This window comes from Felis catus, chromosome B2, assembly GCF_018350175.1.
Source record: "Felis catus isolate Fca126 chromosome B2, F.catus_Fca126_mat1.0, whole genome shotgun sequence".
Classification (NCBI taxonomy): domain Eukaryota; kingdom Metazoa; phylum Chordata; class Mammalia; order Carnivora; family Felidae; genus Felis; species Felis catus.
In genome coordinates this window covers 144,425,635-144,443,113 of record NC_058372.1, presented here as the reverse complement: position 1 = coordinate 144,443,113, position 17,479 = coordinate 144,425,635, and the positions used below count along the sequence as shown (strand labels likewise).

The window sequence follows — 17,479 nt, the reverse complement described above, 5'->3', positions numbered from 1 at the left end:
AGGGTAGCGCTGTTACGTCAGTGGGGTCCTCGGTGTGGCTGGACCTCTCTCAACTCTGTCATCTCCTGACGACAATGACTAATCCAGGTCTGCTCGACCCCCCTCTTCCCCTTGACTCCAGAGGATCACCAGCTGGCATTGCACAGGCGGGGTCTCCTTCAGACAGTCTTCTCGCCAGCGTGGTGCTGTCCCTGGATTTCACCTTCCCAGGAGCCTGGAGACCCAGCCCTCCTTCTTTCCGCCACCGTCCTCTGACGGCGTCTGGGTCTCCCCGGCCCTGACCAGCTCCAGGACGTTCCTGACACTGCTACGCCCTCTCTTTCTAGCATCTCATAGCCTCTTTTTGTTTTCTTTTTCTGCTTTCACACCAGTTCAGATCCCTCCGTGGTGAAGCCCTCTGCACTCCCTCAGCCCTGTGGACTTAGCTTCCGAATTTGGCTAGTAATCGCATCATTGCACCAAAAGTGTGGGCTCCAAGGTCACGAAAGAACTCCCCCTTGTTGAAGGTCTTGGTCTCCTTCCTCTGCATTCTCAGGGCTCGGGTTCCCGACACTGCGCCGCCCTTGTGTTTCTCCGAAGTGTAGACTTTTCTAGCTCCTCCTGCTTGTTAATTCTGCACACGTCGGTCCATTCCCGGCCATGTGACAACTGCTCCGTCAGGCCCTGGAGGATGAATAGGGCTAAGCTATTTATGCCCACACGGGGCCTCCAGCCTAGTGAGGAGAATGTGTGCATAAGCGGGTAATAATGCTGCACCGCCATGGGTTCTGCGTGAGCAAGACGTGGACCCGTGCTGTGGGGGCGCAGGAGAGACCTCCCCGCATCGGGCAGGTGCAGGCTCAGCGTCTGGGGGGATGAGGGGCCCGTGCTGAGCATGTGAGTGAAGATCATGGGCAAAGAGGGAAGGCCTCTCCCGAGACGTGTGGCCACGTGGGCGGCGGGTCTGCTCCGGAAACTGAGTGGGGGCTCCAACCTCCTTCATCCCTCACTCTTGGCTGCACCGTTGGCCCTGAGTTTCTGCCCTGCTGCCCCAGTGCTCTGTTTCTCCAACAGTGAGGACAGAGGCCGGGAGCGGGGTGGTGGGGAGAGACTTTGAGAAGCTGTCTGCAGACAGGTGGGAGATGCTGTTGGGAAGCGCTGCCTGAGGACAGAATGGAGCTCAAAGGGCAGGAAAGCAAAGGCCGGTCCCACCGATCGCGACGTACCCAGAGTCTCCGAGTCCCTACAGACCTGCTTCCTGCAAATAATTGAGCACAGGACCGCAGATCATAGGCTCTTCTTCTCCGGCTCTTTCATTTTCCGTAGGCATTGCCTCCCCAGCTCGGCTACAAGCTACTGGAGCTGGGTACCTGGCGTGTGCAGAACAGATATGGATCGCCTCCCGCGTTCCGGACACTGGATCTTGGGGAAACAGAGATAAATAAGACACAAATCCTCTCAGTGTAGAAGAGGCGGTAAGCGAGACTAGTTCTGCACAGAGCGGCAAACCTTTAATAGAGGAACGTGTAAGGAAAGGACGGTTCTTAAGAGAAAAGCACCCCTAGGGGCGCCTAGGTGGCTCAGTCGGTTAAGCGGCCGACTTCAGCTCAGGTCACGATCTCGCAGTCCGTGAGTTCGAGCCCCGCGTCAGGCTCTGTGCTGATGGCTCAGAGCCTGGAGCCTGTTTCAGATTCTGTGTCTCCCTCTCTCTGACCCTCTCCCGTTCATGCTCTGTCTCTCTCTGTCTCAAAAATAAACGTTAAAAAAAAAATTAAAAAAAAAGAATTATTTAAAAAAAAAAGAGAGAGAGAAAAGCACCCCGACTTTTTGGCTGAGGCTGGGGGGAGAGGGGCAGGAGCAGGTAAGCTCACAAGGCACCTATGAAGCTGTTCAATGCACAGTGAAGCCTTCTGTTGATAGATCGGCGGGCGAATCATTGATTCGCTGGCTCCTTCCCAAAGGGGAATCATTGGCTGGCTCCTTCCCAAAACTGACCCTGACCCAAGCTGCCTGGGGTCAGGCCCAGGTGTTCAAGGACAGCATTCGGTCCCCCTGCTATGCTAAGAGAACAGAAGGATGCCCAGAGGCACATGGGACAAATTGGGCTCAAATTGCCATATGGCTCGGAGTTCACATTTTGACTGGCATAGTGTAATCATTTTTACAAAGTCTAGTGCCTTGCTACAGATTGTAAATGATAAGGTCACAAGGATTAGAGACCAGTTAAAAATGTTAGAAGGCATATGCTGTGCATTTTACTAATGAATGGCCATATTCAAACATGTTCACTAATTAATGGCAATATTTGAATGGGTCCACTAATGAATGGCAATATTTGAAAGTGGTGTTGAATTTGATACTCTGTGACCAGTGCTCCATTTCTGGAAGGAGCCAAATGCTCCATAAGGTCTGGGAAATGCTGATTTTAAAGCAAAATTGAGCCGGCCTTGCAAGATGCTAAAGGGAATTTTCAGTCCGATACAGAAATGTGCCTCCAAGAAGTTTGTCCAGATGACCGTGGATGGTGTGAACATTATAAATACAAGAGTCCCAGCTCATGGCCAAATCCTACTTTACCCTTTGGAAACATGGGAAGCCATGATGTGAAAGCCAGAGCCGGGAGATTCCGTGGATGGGGGTGAGGGCCATCATCACAGGAATCGTTCTGTGGTTGATTACAGAACGATGGTTACAGCAGAGGGAGGAAGTGGAGGGATTTGGGAGAGCATCACTGCCATAAATCACGTTGTCCTGGCCCCCCAGGGTCCCTGCCCACTGCTGCTGTAAGCCATGCCCGGTGAGCAGCACTGAGGGCCGATTCTGTTCAAAGTGAAGGCCCGGAACACAGCCCTGGCTACTAAGCCTGTTGCTTCCTTGTCTCCTGTTTCCTTCTCTCTGACCTGGACCTCCAGGATGTTGACTGTCAGAGTGTAAAGTCACCAAGCTCACATCCACTTAAAGTCCTTTCCCAGCAAAGGACCAGATTCGGGCCAGAGCGAACAAGGAAACGACAGGCTGGGTGCACCTAGTCTCAGAGCTGGGGCACCAGGAGCAGGGAAATGACAGGTGGGGACGGACCACAGGCCGCTTCTGACTCTGGTTCGGCCAAATGGACAAGACTCAGAGGTGACCCGGGGTTAGTTATTTGGCCAGGAGCCTGTCTCTGTGGTGATACAACATGGATAAAGAGGGTCTTAGCAAAAATGCTGCATTTATTTGAGATCCTTCTCATGCCATTGTTTGACCACCGTCGGTCGTCAGCGGTCACACAGTGAGCAGGGGAGGCGGGGAGCAGGCTTTCACACACCTCGCTGCTGGGCATCGACCCCCGGCCTCATCTTCCACAGAGGGCAGGTGTGCAAATGCCATCAAAATTTAAACTCCGCATGCCCTTTGACCCATCCACCTCACTTCTAGAAATGTAGCCTACAGATTTCCTTGCACATGTGCAAACTGACCTGCGGAGAAGGACATTCCCTGCAGCTTTGTTTATAATGGCAAAATATTGGAAAAGACCTAAACCGTCGTCGTCAGGGGCCTGGTTAGATGCAGGAAGGTACATCTATCAACTAGAACACTGTGCAGCTGCTTAGGAAGAACGGAGCTGTTCAACATGCACTGATGGAAGGCAGACTGTGAATGTCATAAACAAAAGCAAGGAGCAAAGCACAAGACATAAGGCGATATTTTATATGCCATTTTGCCTTCAAATATAATGTGTAAAAAATTTCCTGAAAGGTAAAAACAGGCGACAGCGATTATCTCCCAGGAGCATTGTAGCCTCAAGGAGGAAGAGAGACTTACTCTTCACCGTATACATGTTGCACTGTTGGAGGGGGTGCTGTGTGCACGTATGATCCGCTCAAAAACCATACAAACTACTTTTTAAAACCCATGACTCTGTGAGTTCTATCTCAATAAAGCTGTTAAAGGAAGGGTAAAATAAAAGGCCAACAAACATTTTTCGGTTTTGAAAAACTATAAACATTTTGAAGTAGGAAATCAGTTTAAATATCTTGGTCTATAATTATATATCGGACAGGTCAATTTCCAGCAGCCATCATCAAGGGCACCGCCCCACCACTGTCTGGAGAACTGATGAAGTGCCCCTTTTGACTTGAGGTTTGGAGGTCAGCCTTATTAAGGGTCAACGAGGGGACATGGTCCCTTCATCTTGCAAGCTCATCGTCTCTAGTAGGTCCCTGGTTCTGAGACAGATGGTAAAAAAAGTTTTCCACTAGATTGTACTCACAGTGGATGTATGAATTAGGGCACTGCACGTCGGAAAGATTGAATGGGTACCACAGTGCTTGATGAGATCCTGTGATGTAAGAACAGGGAATTTTCAGAGTTCGGTTAAGAGCTCCCCATGAATGAAAATTAAACCAAGGAAAGTAAGGGCCTTTTGTAGTAGGAAACCTAAAACAAAACTAATGTGGGGGATGAGCAGGGTCAATGTCACGGTATTTTGCGGGAATCTAGATGGCACTATTTAACCCTCCTTCGTGATTCCTATAGGATCTGAAAAAGACAAAGGCATTCAGCCACTGAGCTATATTCAGCTTCCTCAAAATTATTTCTTTTTAGCCATTTGGAGGTTATGTGCAAAAGATTGTCTCAGTCTGTTTACATCTGGAGCATGGCATAGTCTAAGATTGCTTCCCACCATGAGATTCTGTGATTTTAAGATGTGTACTTGAAAGGAAACAACCTGACTTTCTTCTTTTCAAAATTGTGTTCTAGTGCATTATAATCTAACACCACTTCCGGTCTTGTCAGAACAATTTTGCATGGATCAGCGGCTGGTCACCCGTGGGGCGCCTTACTCTTTTGATACACTATTTTTAACACACCGAGGTTGGATCATATGTATCACTGCTGCCATCTTCTGGAAAGTCGTACACCTAAAGGAAAAATATTTCATCTGATCCCACAGAAGCACAGACAGATGTGTGCCTCATGCTTTTGATGTTTCCCTTGACTATAGTAGGGGGTCCTAAGGTAGTATTTGATTCTCTCCCGTTCTTTTAATACAAAACTTCAGAGCTACGGAAAAGAAAATAAATGGCGGATAACAAAACACTTTTATAATCGATGCTGTCATGACAGAAAATACGCAGGAAGAAATTTGATCAGATAGACATCATTCAACTTGAAGGATCAAACCCTTATTTGAGGGTCATTGCTTATAGGTACCAACTCACTCTCAGCTTTATTGATCAGCAGACACCGAATGTTCTGATTGCATTGGAGACTGTTCACTTGATTCCTTTTCGTGTTTCCAAAGAGGAAATATACATATGTCTCCTTTGGAACGTCTCCATTATGGGCATGTGGGAAATCAAACTCCGACATCAATCAAATGACTCCTCTACTGGCATGATATTGACCTCTACTGGCATGGATTGACCGTGGAGTTACCTCTTCACATACACGAGCAAAGTGAGGCATCCCTTTCCATAGAGCAGTTAGGGGAGCCTGGCGTTTCCTAGGAGGTCCTCAAGTTCACAAGGACTTTCACATTTATTACCAGAATAGTGGGAAATGCTTTCATTACCAAGGTGCTTCACTGTCAGTTTACTTTTCTATCGAACTTTATTGCTTATAAAGCATCATAACTCTATAAGGAAATCATTGATTCCTCTGTGCCAGAAACTGTGTTAAATACTCATCACCTTATTATTTCTTCCTTACAAAATAATAAAGGAAAGAAATGTTTAGGGTCACACAGGACAATAAATGGTAGAGAAGGGCCTCTGTCCCTAGGTCTTTCTGACTGCAGAGGCTTTACTTTTAAACATAAGTACGTCCGACTTTTAAAAATATATGCCTACTCTGTGACTTCATGTGTTACAATGTGCTATTCTTTTATGTGTGGTCCGGGTCCAAGATTTTATTTGTCCTAAAAGCAAATACTCAACACATATTAATTGCAAGGCCAATAAAATATGAATTGAATGATAACAGTAGTTTAGCTATTACTTCTTACAAAAAGTTTGTCTTATTGAATTTTTCATTTACTAAATAGCTGCTTTAAAATTGTATGCCTCATTTTAGGCACCGAGGATGAGCTAGTTTCTACAGTTAAGTGGAAAGTTGGGCACAAAACTCCCGGGCAGCTCAGCTAATCTGAGGATACAAATGAACTGGATTAGCATATTCATTGTCACATAAAGGGACACAGTCACAGTCACGCTGTTGGGAGTGATGACCTTGTTCCTGATGTTGAATTCTAAGGGCTAGTGTCCTGTGTGTACTTGGGATTAAAAAACACACACGGAAAGAGATTTGAACTACAATTTTGCAAATAACATAGAAAATTCAAGTAGCGATTTAATGTCATGTTAGATAATGTCATATGGAAACATTATATCCATTTGCAAAAGAATTAACTGAGCTGGTAAAATTTTTTTCTGTAGCAGCTGAGCTATATCAGCCAGGATTCCCAAAGAGAGGCAGAACCAGTAGGAGGTAGATGTAGTTATATATGATACAGATAGATAAGGGTCTATAAATATACTCAGCTGTCCCCAGAGATCTACAGGTGTATAGATCGATATATCCGTATAGCAGCATATCCATATCCACATACACAGGGAGAGAACTGACCTAAGTGACTATGGGGCTGAGCTGGCACAGGCAGGCCTCCAGGAAGGGCAGGCTGGCCCACAGCCTGGCTGATGTTCCCAGACAGACTCTCTTCTTCTTGGGGAAACCTCAGTTCTGCTATGAAAACCTTTCAACAGATTGAATCAGCCACACCTAGATTATCTAGGATCCTCCCTGTTTGCTAAAACAAATTGAGTATGGATGTTACAGGCTTACAAAATATCTCCACAGAAGCAACCAGGTTAGTGTTTGACTGAAGAATTGGGGACTGTAGTGTAGCCAAGTTGACATCGAAAGCTAACATCATAGGAGCTAAGATGATACAGTCCATATAGATGGCTTTCTAATTAAATCTAATAAGGGATAGAGTTGAGGGAACCAAAATTGTAAGTATGTATTACTTTTATAATTTTTAAAGGCTTTCATTTTTTCTTTTTTTTACTACAGAAATTGATGGCATTTATCAGATGTCTCAAGAGAGAACAACGCAGGAAAAGTAGACTACATAAATGTGTGGCAGTCCCTTCTATTCAATTAGTATTCACTTAGAAGGCATCTTCAGCAAATGTGAGACCACAGTTAGTTAAGAGCAAATCCCTAGGTAAATTGCAGCTTTCTGCATATCGGTTAGAACAAGATTCATGTGTCCCAGGCGAGGGATATACAAAGTCAGCAGACTGAATGTGAAAATGTTGGAGCCAGATCTGTCTTCTCAAGCTCTTTCTCTAGAAATATCTGTGCCACTGGCAGTGTTTGAAGACTGTCCCAAAATATTATCTTGGGAGCATCTGCCCATGCCGGAGGTCCCTGACCTTCCTCTGTTTGTCATGCCCTTAGAGACTCAGTAGGTTTTCATGGTGTTCCTAGGCCAAAAGAAATGTGGTTTTGTTTATCAAATACTTAGGTCTAAGCGGTTTTGTGTATTAAATACTTAGATCCAAGTAACACAATAAGAATGAATGCCTTAGCAACTTAATAGCCATTTGAAAAGATAGTTCACAGAAATTGAAAGAAAAACGATTTTTATTTCATTCTTAAATAACTGCATCTCCTGTAGCAAACAGATGTTCGTTCACATGCTAGTTGTTTTTCTATCACAATAACCAAAAACCCATCTTTGCAAAGATATGTCATCAAAAGAAGGCGAGCACAAGCCACGATAACATCATGAACTACCTTGCGTTAGTAGTTCACGTAGCATCCAACAGATAGTATCACTGTAATTTCCTCAAAGATGTAAAATTTCCCACTGCACCCCTGAGAGCCTGTTATGCCCCGGAGTACCTTGGTGCACAGTTTGGGAACTGAGGGGTCTAAACATTTGTACAAGCTCCCGTTTGAATTCTGAAGAACACGATTAAAAACTTGAACATTTTCAAGATCAAACCAGACATTTTGTATGAGACAGATTCAAGTTATTTACCTAGGAGGCCCCACTGCATGGTATGTCTAAATTTAAGTCATACTTTCTGCATAGAAGCAAATCAACAAGTACATTAGTGTTAAATTATCCCCAGCGTATTCTTGCAGCTTCCGCTTGCCTTTTGCCAGGCTGAAATGGCGAGGCCTTCCTTTCTGTGTGCTCTTCCCTTTCTGTTATTTTTTTAGTCCATTCTTTGTAGTACAGTGTGAAAGGGAATTTAATGTCTTTGTGTCAGGAAAGGCCTATTTATTCTGACAAACTGATCAACCTCCAGGGTGTTCCTCTACCATGAAACTGATTTTATATCTCATCCACTAGCTAATAAGATGTGAAGCGTTTTCCCTGTCACGCCGAGAGATCAGACTTGCTTCCATAGAAAGTGGTGGGGTGAAATCACACAGCAAGCTCTTCTCGGTGACTGAAGCACGCAGTCTACGTTTTTCCAACATGAGCACGTAAGAGCAGAGCAATGGCTCTGAGGCAAACCCACAGATGAGCGGAGACATTAATAAAGAAAAAAATGGTTTTAATCTGAAATGGAAGCCCTGAGATGCACACTTCATTCGCCGTTCCCTGGATCGGCTTTCGGTTCAGGGAAAATGAAAATGCCAGGAATTAAAACCTGATGGTATTGGCGAATTGCCTAAAGACATCCTGACATACAGCCCTCTCCCGCCAATCTGAATCTTTAAATAAAGTTTACATCCTACAAATTTGAGGTCAGGCTCTTTGCTGTGAGAAGAAGTAAGACTACAGTGTCCTGAAATTGATGGATAGAAGGTAGATTGTATCGTATCTAAAGAGACCTTTTCCTCATAAAATACTTGCCTTTCTGGTTTGGTATGTGCTGAGATTAAGACGATTTTCAGACAAGGGGTTAAAACAAGAAATTGGATGTGGGGAAGGAGGGAAATCTGTTTCCGAGGTGAAGACAGCACGAAGGAAAATTGCCTTGGACGGGCTGTTTTTGAGGCAAGGAGGGATGACGATGTACTGGGGCATAAAGCTGGACTTTTCTGTATCCTGTTTGTGATTTTGTTTATCAGTTCACATCAGTCTTATCTGAAGCAAAATTGTGCCAACTTCCTGGCTCATGCTATAGAAGAGTCATTTGAGAACTTTAAGCATCCAGAACTTTCTTGAGTCTTCCAGATTCTCAGTGCCATTACTATATCGGTTATCGATTGCTGGGTAAAAAACACCAAAAAACTCAGTGACTTAAAACAGCAACAATCTTGTTCCTGTTTTGCTTTATATTGTCTTTCCCCCCACAAGGCTGTAATTTGGGCAGTGTCCCGTAAAGCCAATGTGTCTCTGTTCCACACGGGGTCACCTGGGCCAACTCATCCAGGGGCTGGAAGATCCCCTGGAAACATGGCTCAGACGTACGGCTGGCAAGTTGGTGCTGGCCGTCTGCACTCAGCCAATTCTCTTGGCCAAGGGCTTTGGTTCCTCTGTACATGAGCCTCTCATGAGCCACTCACATGAGAGGAGGCTGCCAGTTTCTTAAGGCCTGGGCCCAGAAAGCGGCACACCATCGCTTCCACCATGTGCTATTGGTCAAGTAGTGAGCACATCCATATCTAAGCAGAAGAGACATCAAACCCACCTCTCCATGGGAGGAATACCCGCTCATCCGGGGCCGATGCTGTAAAATCACCACCACTGCCCACACACCATGCTCATTAATCACACTGGTTCTCTTGTGAGACCTGTTTCTCTCCAGCGAGGTAGAGAATGTTTGCTAAAGGGAACCTGTTTTCTAGTAAAGCAACTTCTTCTTCAGCTGTGAAATGGGGTCGGGGAAAAGCAGTCCCTGGCCGTTATCTGTGTAACAGTTAGAACATCTTGTGTCCCAGTTAGCACGTATGATCTCACCTACCTCTTCCAGTGATCAGAGGAGATAGTTACCAGTGTTATCCTGGGTTTTCAAAGGATAACCGAGGCCCAGGTGACAAGGTGGCTTCCCAAGGTGGTATCTCCGTGGACAGGCGATGGGATGATGACTTCAATCCCATGTGTCTGACTGCAGAGCCCACACCCTTAGCCACAACCTCTGGAGCATGGCGGGTGATGGTGAAGTAGTTCTAGAAGGGTCTACTGATGCCAGATGCTAACAGGACAGCCTCCTTTTCCAGCATTCACTTGCATAGCTTCCTTCCCTGCAGATGAAAGGTAGAGGGCAGTTGGTTGGTCCCCAGATCTCGTCCATTCCCTGGAGCACTATCACCAGGTGAGGAGATCCTCTCCAGACTAAGCATTGGCTTCTTACAGCCACCATAACAAATCACCCTGGACCGGGGGCCTCAAACAACAAAAACTCTTGAAGAAAACTGTGAGAAACAGTCCTGCAGGTTAGAAGCCCCAGAACAAGCCCCTTGGTTTCTACTGAGGCCTCTCTCCTTGACTTGCAGATGGCCACATTCTCACTGTGTCCTTGTGACTCTCAGCCCCTGTGTGTGTCTGTGTCCTAATCTCCTCTCATAAAGACCAGTCACGTAAGATGAGGGCCACTCTAATGACTTCATTTTACCTTACTTACCTCTTCAAAGACCCTATTTCCAAATGCAATCACACCCTGAGGTCCTGGGTGTCAAGACTTCACCATATGAATTTTTAGGGGACACCATTTATTTCTTCTTTCCACTATAGGCTGTCATTGCAAAACCAAGTCCATTAATATGAACATAGAAATCCACTATGTATGTAAACAGATACCAGATGTGAAATTCTTTCTTTTTAAGTTTATTTACGTATTTTGAGAGAGAGAGAGAGAGAGAGAGAGAGAGAACAAGCAGGGGAGGGGCAGAGAGAGAGGATCCCAAGCAGGCTCTGCTCTGTCAGCTCAGAGTCCGATGTGGGGCTGGAACTCACAAACCATGAGATCATGACCTGAGCCAAAACCAAGAGTCAGACACTCAACCAACTGAGCCATCCAGGCGCCCCTAGATGCGAAATTCTTGAATAACGTCACTTCCCTGGGAGCCTAACACCAAAAACACTTTACTACAGATATTTATCTGCATTGTTATCTTTTCTGCCAGACTGGAAACATCTCAAAGAAAGGAAACATGACTCATGCATCTTTGAAACCCTGCTATAGTGCTTGGAACATTGTTTAGTAAAGAATTAACAATACCATCAAAATATAACTTTATTTCCTCTTTGCAAAAAGTAATCTGGCTCAGAAGCCATCACACACGTCAGAGGAATGAATCCAATGAGCTTGGAAAAGGGAAAACATGTTATGTCCAGATGCAGCCCACAAGCCCGTCCCTAACACATGTGTGTTCTTCTGCAGTTCGCCTTTTGCCGGGACTGTAAGGAAGCGTACCATGAAGGTGAATGCAGCACCCTGTTTGAAGCCTCAGGAGCAGTTTCTCAGGTACAGTGGCCTCTTCCTGCCATAAAACAGGGCTCAGGATATGGAGGAGAGACAAGAGCTGCTTCCTGAAGCCCAGGGAGGGTTTCAGTCTTTAAAAAAAATAGTTTCAAACAGAGAGGTTGGCAAACCACAAGAGACTCTTAAATACAGAGAACAAACTGAGGGTTGACAGTGGGGGGCGGGGAGAGAGGGAAATGGGTGATGGGCATTGAGGAGGGCACTTGCTGGGATGAGCACTGGGAGCGATGAATCATGGGAATCTACCCCTGAAACCAAGAGCACACTGTATACACTGTATGTTAGCTAACTTGACAATAAATTATATTTAAAAATTATGATAAGATAAGATAAGATAAGATAAGATAAGATAAGATATAAACCCCAAACCAGACTAAGTAGCCAACAACCATGGGATGTGGCTCTGGCTACTCCACCCTCAAAGTCCTTCCAGAACCATCCACCTCCTCAGGGTAGGGCTGTAGATGGCCATTGGGATATGTCCATACTTTCATAATAGTTTTTCCCTAGGGGTATATGCAATAGGGAAAAGGAAAATAGCGTGATGAGAGGAGACTTTAGAGGAACAAACAATTTAACAATTTCCAAATCAGATCAAGCAATATTAACCCTACATTTATATCTTTTTTTCAAAAATGTCTTGTTTAAAATCTTTGGTGAAACTATGATATGCATAGAAGTATTATATGATGCAAGAATATTACTGTTTTTTAGCAACATCATGAACTACGCTAAATTGTATTTCAGTCTTGATTAGGTAAAGAATGTGTTTACTGAGCCTTACTCTCCAATCTGCTATATCAGGCTTAGGGAAATGCAAATACATTTTCTTTTATTTATTAATTATGATCAGCCAAACCTTAGAGGAAAGGAGTAAAATTTCAGCACAGTTGATGAATTTACTCATTATTTTTCTACTGATATAGATGTTAACAAGGTTTTAAGCATTAAACCTATCCTGATAAATCTTTTAGTTACTTTATTGACAGGAACCTCAGAAACAGACATAGAAATTTCAGAACATTTCAATTTTACAGTAGAAAAATTTAAATATCTGAATGTTCTGGGGTACCTGGGTGGCTCAGTGGGTTAAGCGTCTGACTTCAGCTCAGGTCATGATCTCACAGTTCATGAGTTTGAGCCCTGCATCACATCGTGCATTCTGCTGTTACCACGTGACCCTGCTTCAGATCTTCTCTCCCTCTCTCTCTCTGCCCCTCCTCCACTTGCACTCTCTCTCAAAAACAATAAACATCAAAAAAAATCATCAAAATATCTGAATACTCTAAAATCAGAGCATAAAGAAGTATATCTTTGTAAGGCATTATGTGGATTTATTTACTAATATTAGCACAACCAAATAAACATAATTAGTGAATTCAGGTCTTCTTATCAGCTTCTAAAATGTTGGCTATGAGCCTATGGGGAGATTTAGACCTGAACTGCCATTTCTGCAACAGAGGCAGCAAATGCTCTTTCTGTTGATTTTATTTTAGCTCAGGGGCACTCAAATACCAGCTCACTGCATACTGATGTCAGGAATAATATTGATCCTGAGACTCCCCTGCCTCAGGACCATGGTAGCCCAGAAGAGCTAGCCTAGTCTGAGGCTCTAAGAAATGGGTTTGGTCTAGCAACTTATATCCCTGGGCTCCTATGACCGCAAACATGCACAAAGCCTTCTAAGAAGTGATACCTTCATGTCCACTTATTGGAAAACAGTAGAAATAGGGTGAAGAAGAGAACACATTAACCTATAGTTGCCCAAGTGCAAGACGCACTAGATAATCCCCTTCATTATTCATTCAAGAACTAACCAATCTTGGTGTTAAAGATTGAGGTAGCCCTCCTCCCCGCCCCCAAATTTTTAAACTATTAAAGCATTAATGTTCAACTCAGGAAAGTGGGAGAAAGAAAGTTAGAGCTGGGCTGAAGCATAGATGACCAGTACCTAGGGGCCTGTGTCTGCAAAGACCACCCATTAGCAAACATTAAGTTCAGCATTTGTATGCACCAGACATCCTGCTGAAAAACTGCAGATAAGTATTTCTTTTCAGTATATTGTGCAGATAAGCACATGAGGGAGTCATAGGGGAGACTTACAGAAAAATATATAATAATAGTAATGTGCTACAACAAAGTTCAGGAAATCTTTAGCTTTGCATAACACTTCCCCAGAAAAGTCATAGAAGGTGGGTAAGAGTGGCAAAAGGACAGTGAGAGAAGGATGATAAAGAACATTCCAGCAAAAACACTGCATGGACAAAGATACAGAGGCAAAAATTTTATCTGGTGCACAGATATTTCATAGATGTTTGCTGAATGATTGTGGCTTCTAAAAAGAAAAATACATTCTTTCATTTATTCAACGAATATGTATTAAACACCTATAATCCGTTAGACTTTATGCTAGGCTCTGGGGATAAAGTACCTGCTGTCACAGAGGTGAGATTGTTGGCTGCACCAACAGTCATTATAACAGGAATTCAGAAGAAGAATCATTAATTTAGGACAGAGATGTGCAGGAAAGAATCCAAGAAGAGGTGGCCCTGAAATAAGACGTCCCTGAAATGAGGCTCCTCCCTGCCTTGTTCACACTCCTAGGCAAACCTCATATTCCCCTTATTTGAAAACAAAGCAAATTGACCAACCAAACTGGAAGAACCTGTCCATCCACTGTTGTCTGAGAACAGAAGGCAACTTCTTGGGGTTTTGCTGCCCCTTTTCCATACATCCGATTTATTCAGGTCCTACAGAAAAGAGAATTCAGCTCAGATGGGCACATGAAGAGACTTTAACTGAAAGGTCATGGATGGCCTACAGAGGTGGGGAAAGGTCACAAGAGCCCCAAACAATGTGGAGGGCCTCAAAGTGCAGCATCAGTGAGGAGCCATGAGCCCCTAACTCTGAAGGGACAAGAGGAGGGAATGGTGTCACACAGGGAATAATCCTGTGAGCTGGAACCACGGAGGCGGGGCCTCTTGGCAGGAGGTGGAATCACAGAGGGTCCAGCATTGACAGAGGTAGGCCCCCAGCAGGAAGGGAATGAAGGGACATCTCTATTTCTCTCTCCCATCCTCTGATCTCTTGCTAATGTCTCCCATTGGCCACACCCAACCGAAAGTCAGCCTCGAGGGGTCCGAGGGACACAGCCTGTCCGAATGAGCCAGCCTTCCAGGTGCAGAAGAGGGGAGGGGAAAGAATGCAGAATGATGAGTGTATTCCTATGATCTGATTTACCACGTCTCCAAAACCTCTTGATTTCAATCATAGCTCCTCCTGGGCCTGGAAAGAAATGAACCAAATGAACTATTTCATCAAACTAAAAGACCCAATTCCATTCACTAAGAGAAAGGAGGACTTCTATTCTAATAGGGCCAGCTTGTTTTCTGTTCCTATATTTCGCTCAAATGGGAATGATCTCCAGGTGGATCACCTCTGCAATTCCACAGACACGAAATCTTTGAAAGAGGACAAGCTACACATCCAACCACAGAAATCTAATTGCAGCTCCCTTCTTGGGACTGAAGGCTTTGGACGCAGCCTCATGGATAAAGTCTGCTAATACAAACAAAATACTCTCATTAACCCTCTTCACATTTCCTTCTAGTTCAATTCACTTGTAAGGTGTTTCCTTTCAGCATTTGTGGCCACTGTCCACTGCTCTCCCTTGAAAGCTGAGTGGTTTTTGGACTTTGATATTACATTACCCAGCCAGGCAAGCCCATGTCTCCCGGGACCCAGTCAGGCTTTTTCCATCAGTTGGGCTGCTTGACCCTAAACTTAATGCACTTTTTGATTAATGCAATAATTTTTTTAAAGCAAACTCAAAAATTGGTTTTAAATTGGTTTTAAAATATTGAACACACTTTAGGTCAAAACTGCTGGGCATTTGGGAAATCAGTGACAGAAGATCGATCCGTCACAAGCTAATGAGAGTCCAGTCCCATTTGCTTTTCCTTGTTCTTGCCTGGTTGTTCTCCTCCCCATGCTCCGTCCCCTTCCACAAATTCCCTCTGGAGGCTTTCTAATAAGTAAACACTTGCTCTTGCAAACCACAGAAATTGATTCATTCCCCCCAGTGGTTCTAAGTAGTAGGTGTTACTCTCCCTATTCAACAGGAAGGCAAACTGAGATTTCTAGATTTTTAATGGCATTATCCAAAGACACAAAGGAAATCATTTTCAGTGGCATCACCTGATCAAAATGGTTCAGGAACAGTGAGCACTCTTTCTGAGTAATAAATCTACAGTGTCTAAAGGGAGTGTGCCCATCCCTTCCTGCCAAGCTCCTACTCAACCTTCAAGACCCAGATCACACATCACCTGCTGCATGAACCCATCTGCCCACCCTACAACCTCCTTGAAGCTTGCAGACAACTGTACATACTTCTGTTACACATTCATCACACTGAAATATTGTTTCCCTCTCTCTTCACTAAAATTATGAGCTTTGCTAATGCAAGGTTGGTACCTATTTTATAACCCCCAGTGCCTAGGATGCCTAAGATATAGTAGGTACTCTATATCTATATAGATATAGTAGGTATAGTAGGTGCTTGTTGAAAGAATGACAACTCCTTCCTTCATCCCCAACCCTCCCTTCTCACCATGAAGCTGGGCAAGCACTCTACAAGAATGAGTGGAGAGGAGTCATCCAAGATGGTGACATAGGAGGATCCTGAGCTCCCAACCCCCATAGATGCATCAAACCTGGAGTAATGCCCTCTGAAAAAGATCTAGAAACTAGCCAGGTGACTCCTGTCTATCAGATGAATGAGAAAATACACACATCAAAATGGGGAGGCTGAGACACACTCTTGTCATGAACCCCACTACTGGCACTGTGCCATTCAGGATGAAAGCCCCAACCCCCTGCTTCTCGCAGAGTAGCAAAGGGTTTTGACCCCACATCTAGCACCCCCACTGTTAAGACTGGGTGCCAAACACCTGGCTCTGCAGCCAACAAGGCTGATAATAATGAGACCCACAAGACTATAGCAAACACAGAAGCAATTCCTACAGGGGCACACCACAAGCCCCACATCTATCCCCACAGGACTCAGCACAGAGGGAGGCAAAACTGCTCACCTTCCAGCCTTTCCATGAAGGAGGTTTGCCTGCATACTTTGAAAGCTGCTGTCTCTGGACCAGGCTTCTAATTTAGCAGGCACTAGCAGTTGGCTGCATTCCTCCCCAAAGACCAGGGAAGCAAGAGGACACCTCTCTCACCTTCTTCCTCGCATCCACCACAAGGCACCTGTGTCCTCTTGGAAGGAGCTTGTGAGCACATCTGCACCCTAACTTTCATGGCCCAAGGGATGGGGCTCTGATCCCTGGCTCTGAGAGCCAAAGAGACTTCCATTCAGGAGTCCCACAGGACTATAGCAAACAAAGAAGCGCTTCTTGGCTGGCTATCCCCCCAGAGCCCAGCACAGAGGAAGCAGGCAAAAAACACTATCTCCCATCTTTCCCTGAACGGGATTTATCAAAATACTTTAAAAGTTGCCACCCAAGAGCCAGGCTTCTATTTTAGCGGGCATCTAAGGACTGGCTGCACTCTTCCCCAGAGACAAGGGAAGCCAGCAGATGCCTTCCCCACCCTCTCCCTTCAGCTTGCTCCAATAATAGAACCAAGTTGCCAGTAACTCTTTGGAAGGAGCTTATACATACATCTGGCACCCCAGTTTTTACAGCTTCCACCTGAAAGATGGGCACTTAGATTTATCGCCTGGCTTCAATAGCCAAGGGAGTTTGCATTCACAATTCCTACAAGACTATAGCAAACAAAGAAATAGTTTGTAACAGGTGCAGGAGCACCACCACCACTCTGTGGCTGTATACCTGGGCTCAACATGGAGGGAGCAAGCAAAAACATTCATCTCCCAGATTCTCCCTGGAAAGGGACTTAAGTAACTACCTACTTTCCCATCTGCTGCCTGAGGGTCCCACTTCTAATCAGCCTGCATCTAGATGCCGAATGCATCTCTCCCCTTCGGTATCCTGACAGGTCTCGACATAGCCTCAACTACTGGAAGCTGCTAAGAACAAAGAAGGAGACCTGGA

The 17,479-nt window shown here is 44.9% G+C and overlaps 1 protein-coding gene across 4 annotated transcripts in view; it reads left to right on the top strand.

The window, feature by feature from the left end:
- PRKN (parkin RBR E3 ubiquitin protein ligase) overlaps positions 1-17,479 on the top strand; it is a 1,341,418-nt gene that overhangs the window by 1,290,688 nt on the left and 33,251 nt on the right. For all 4 annotated transcript variants that reach the window (XM_019831462.3, XM_045058626.1, XM_045058625.1 and 1 more), the window contains one exon: positions 11,313-11,396. In XM_019831462.3, the coding sequence (XP_019687021.3) occupies positions 11,313-11,396 (84 nt within the window). The remainder of the gene's footprint in view (positions 1-11,312; positions 11,397-17,479) is intronic.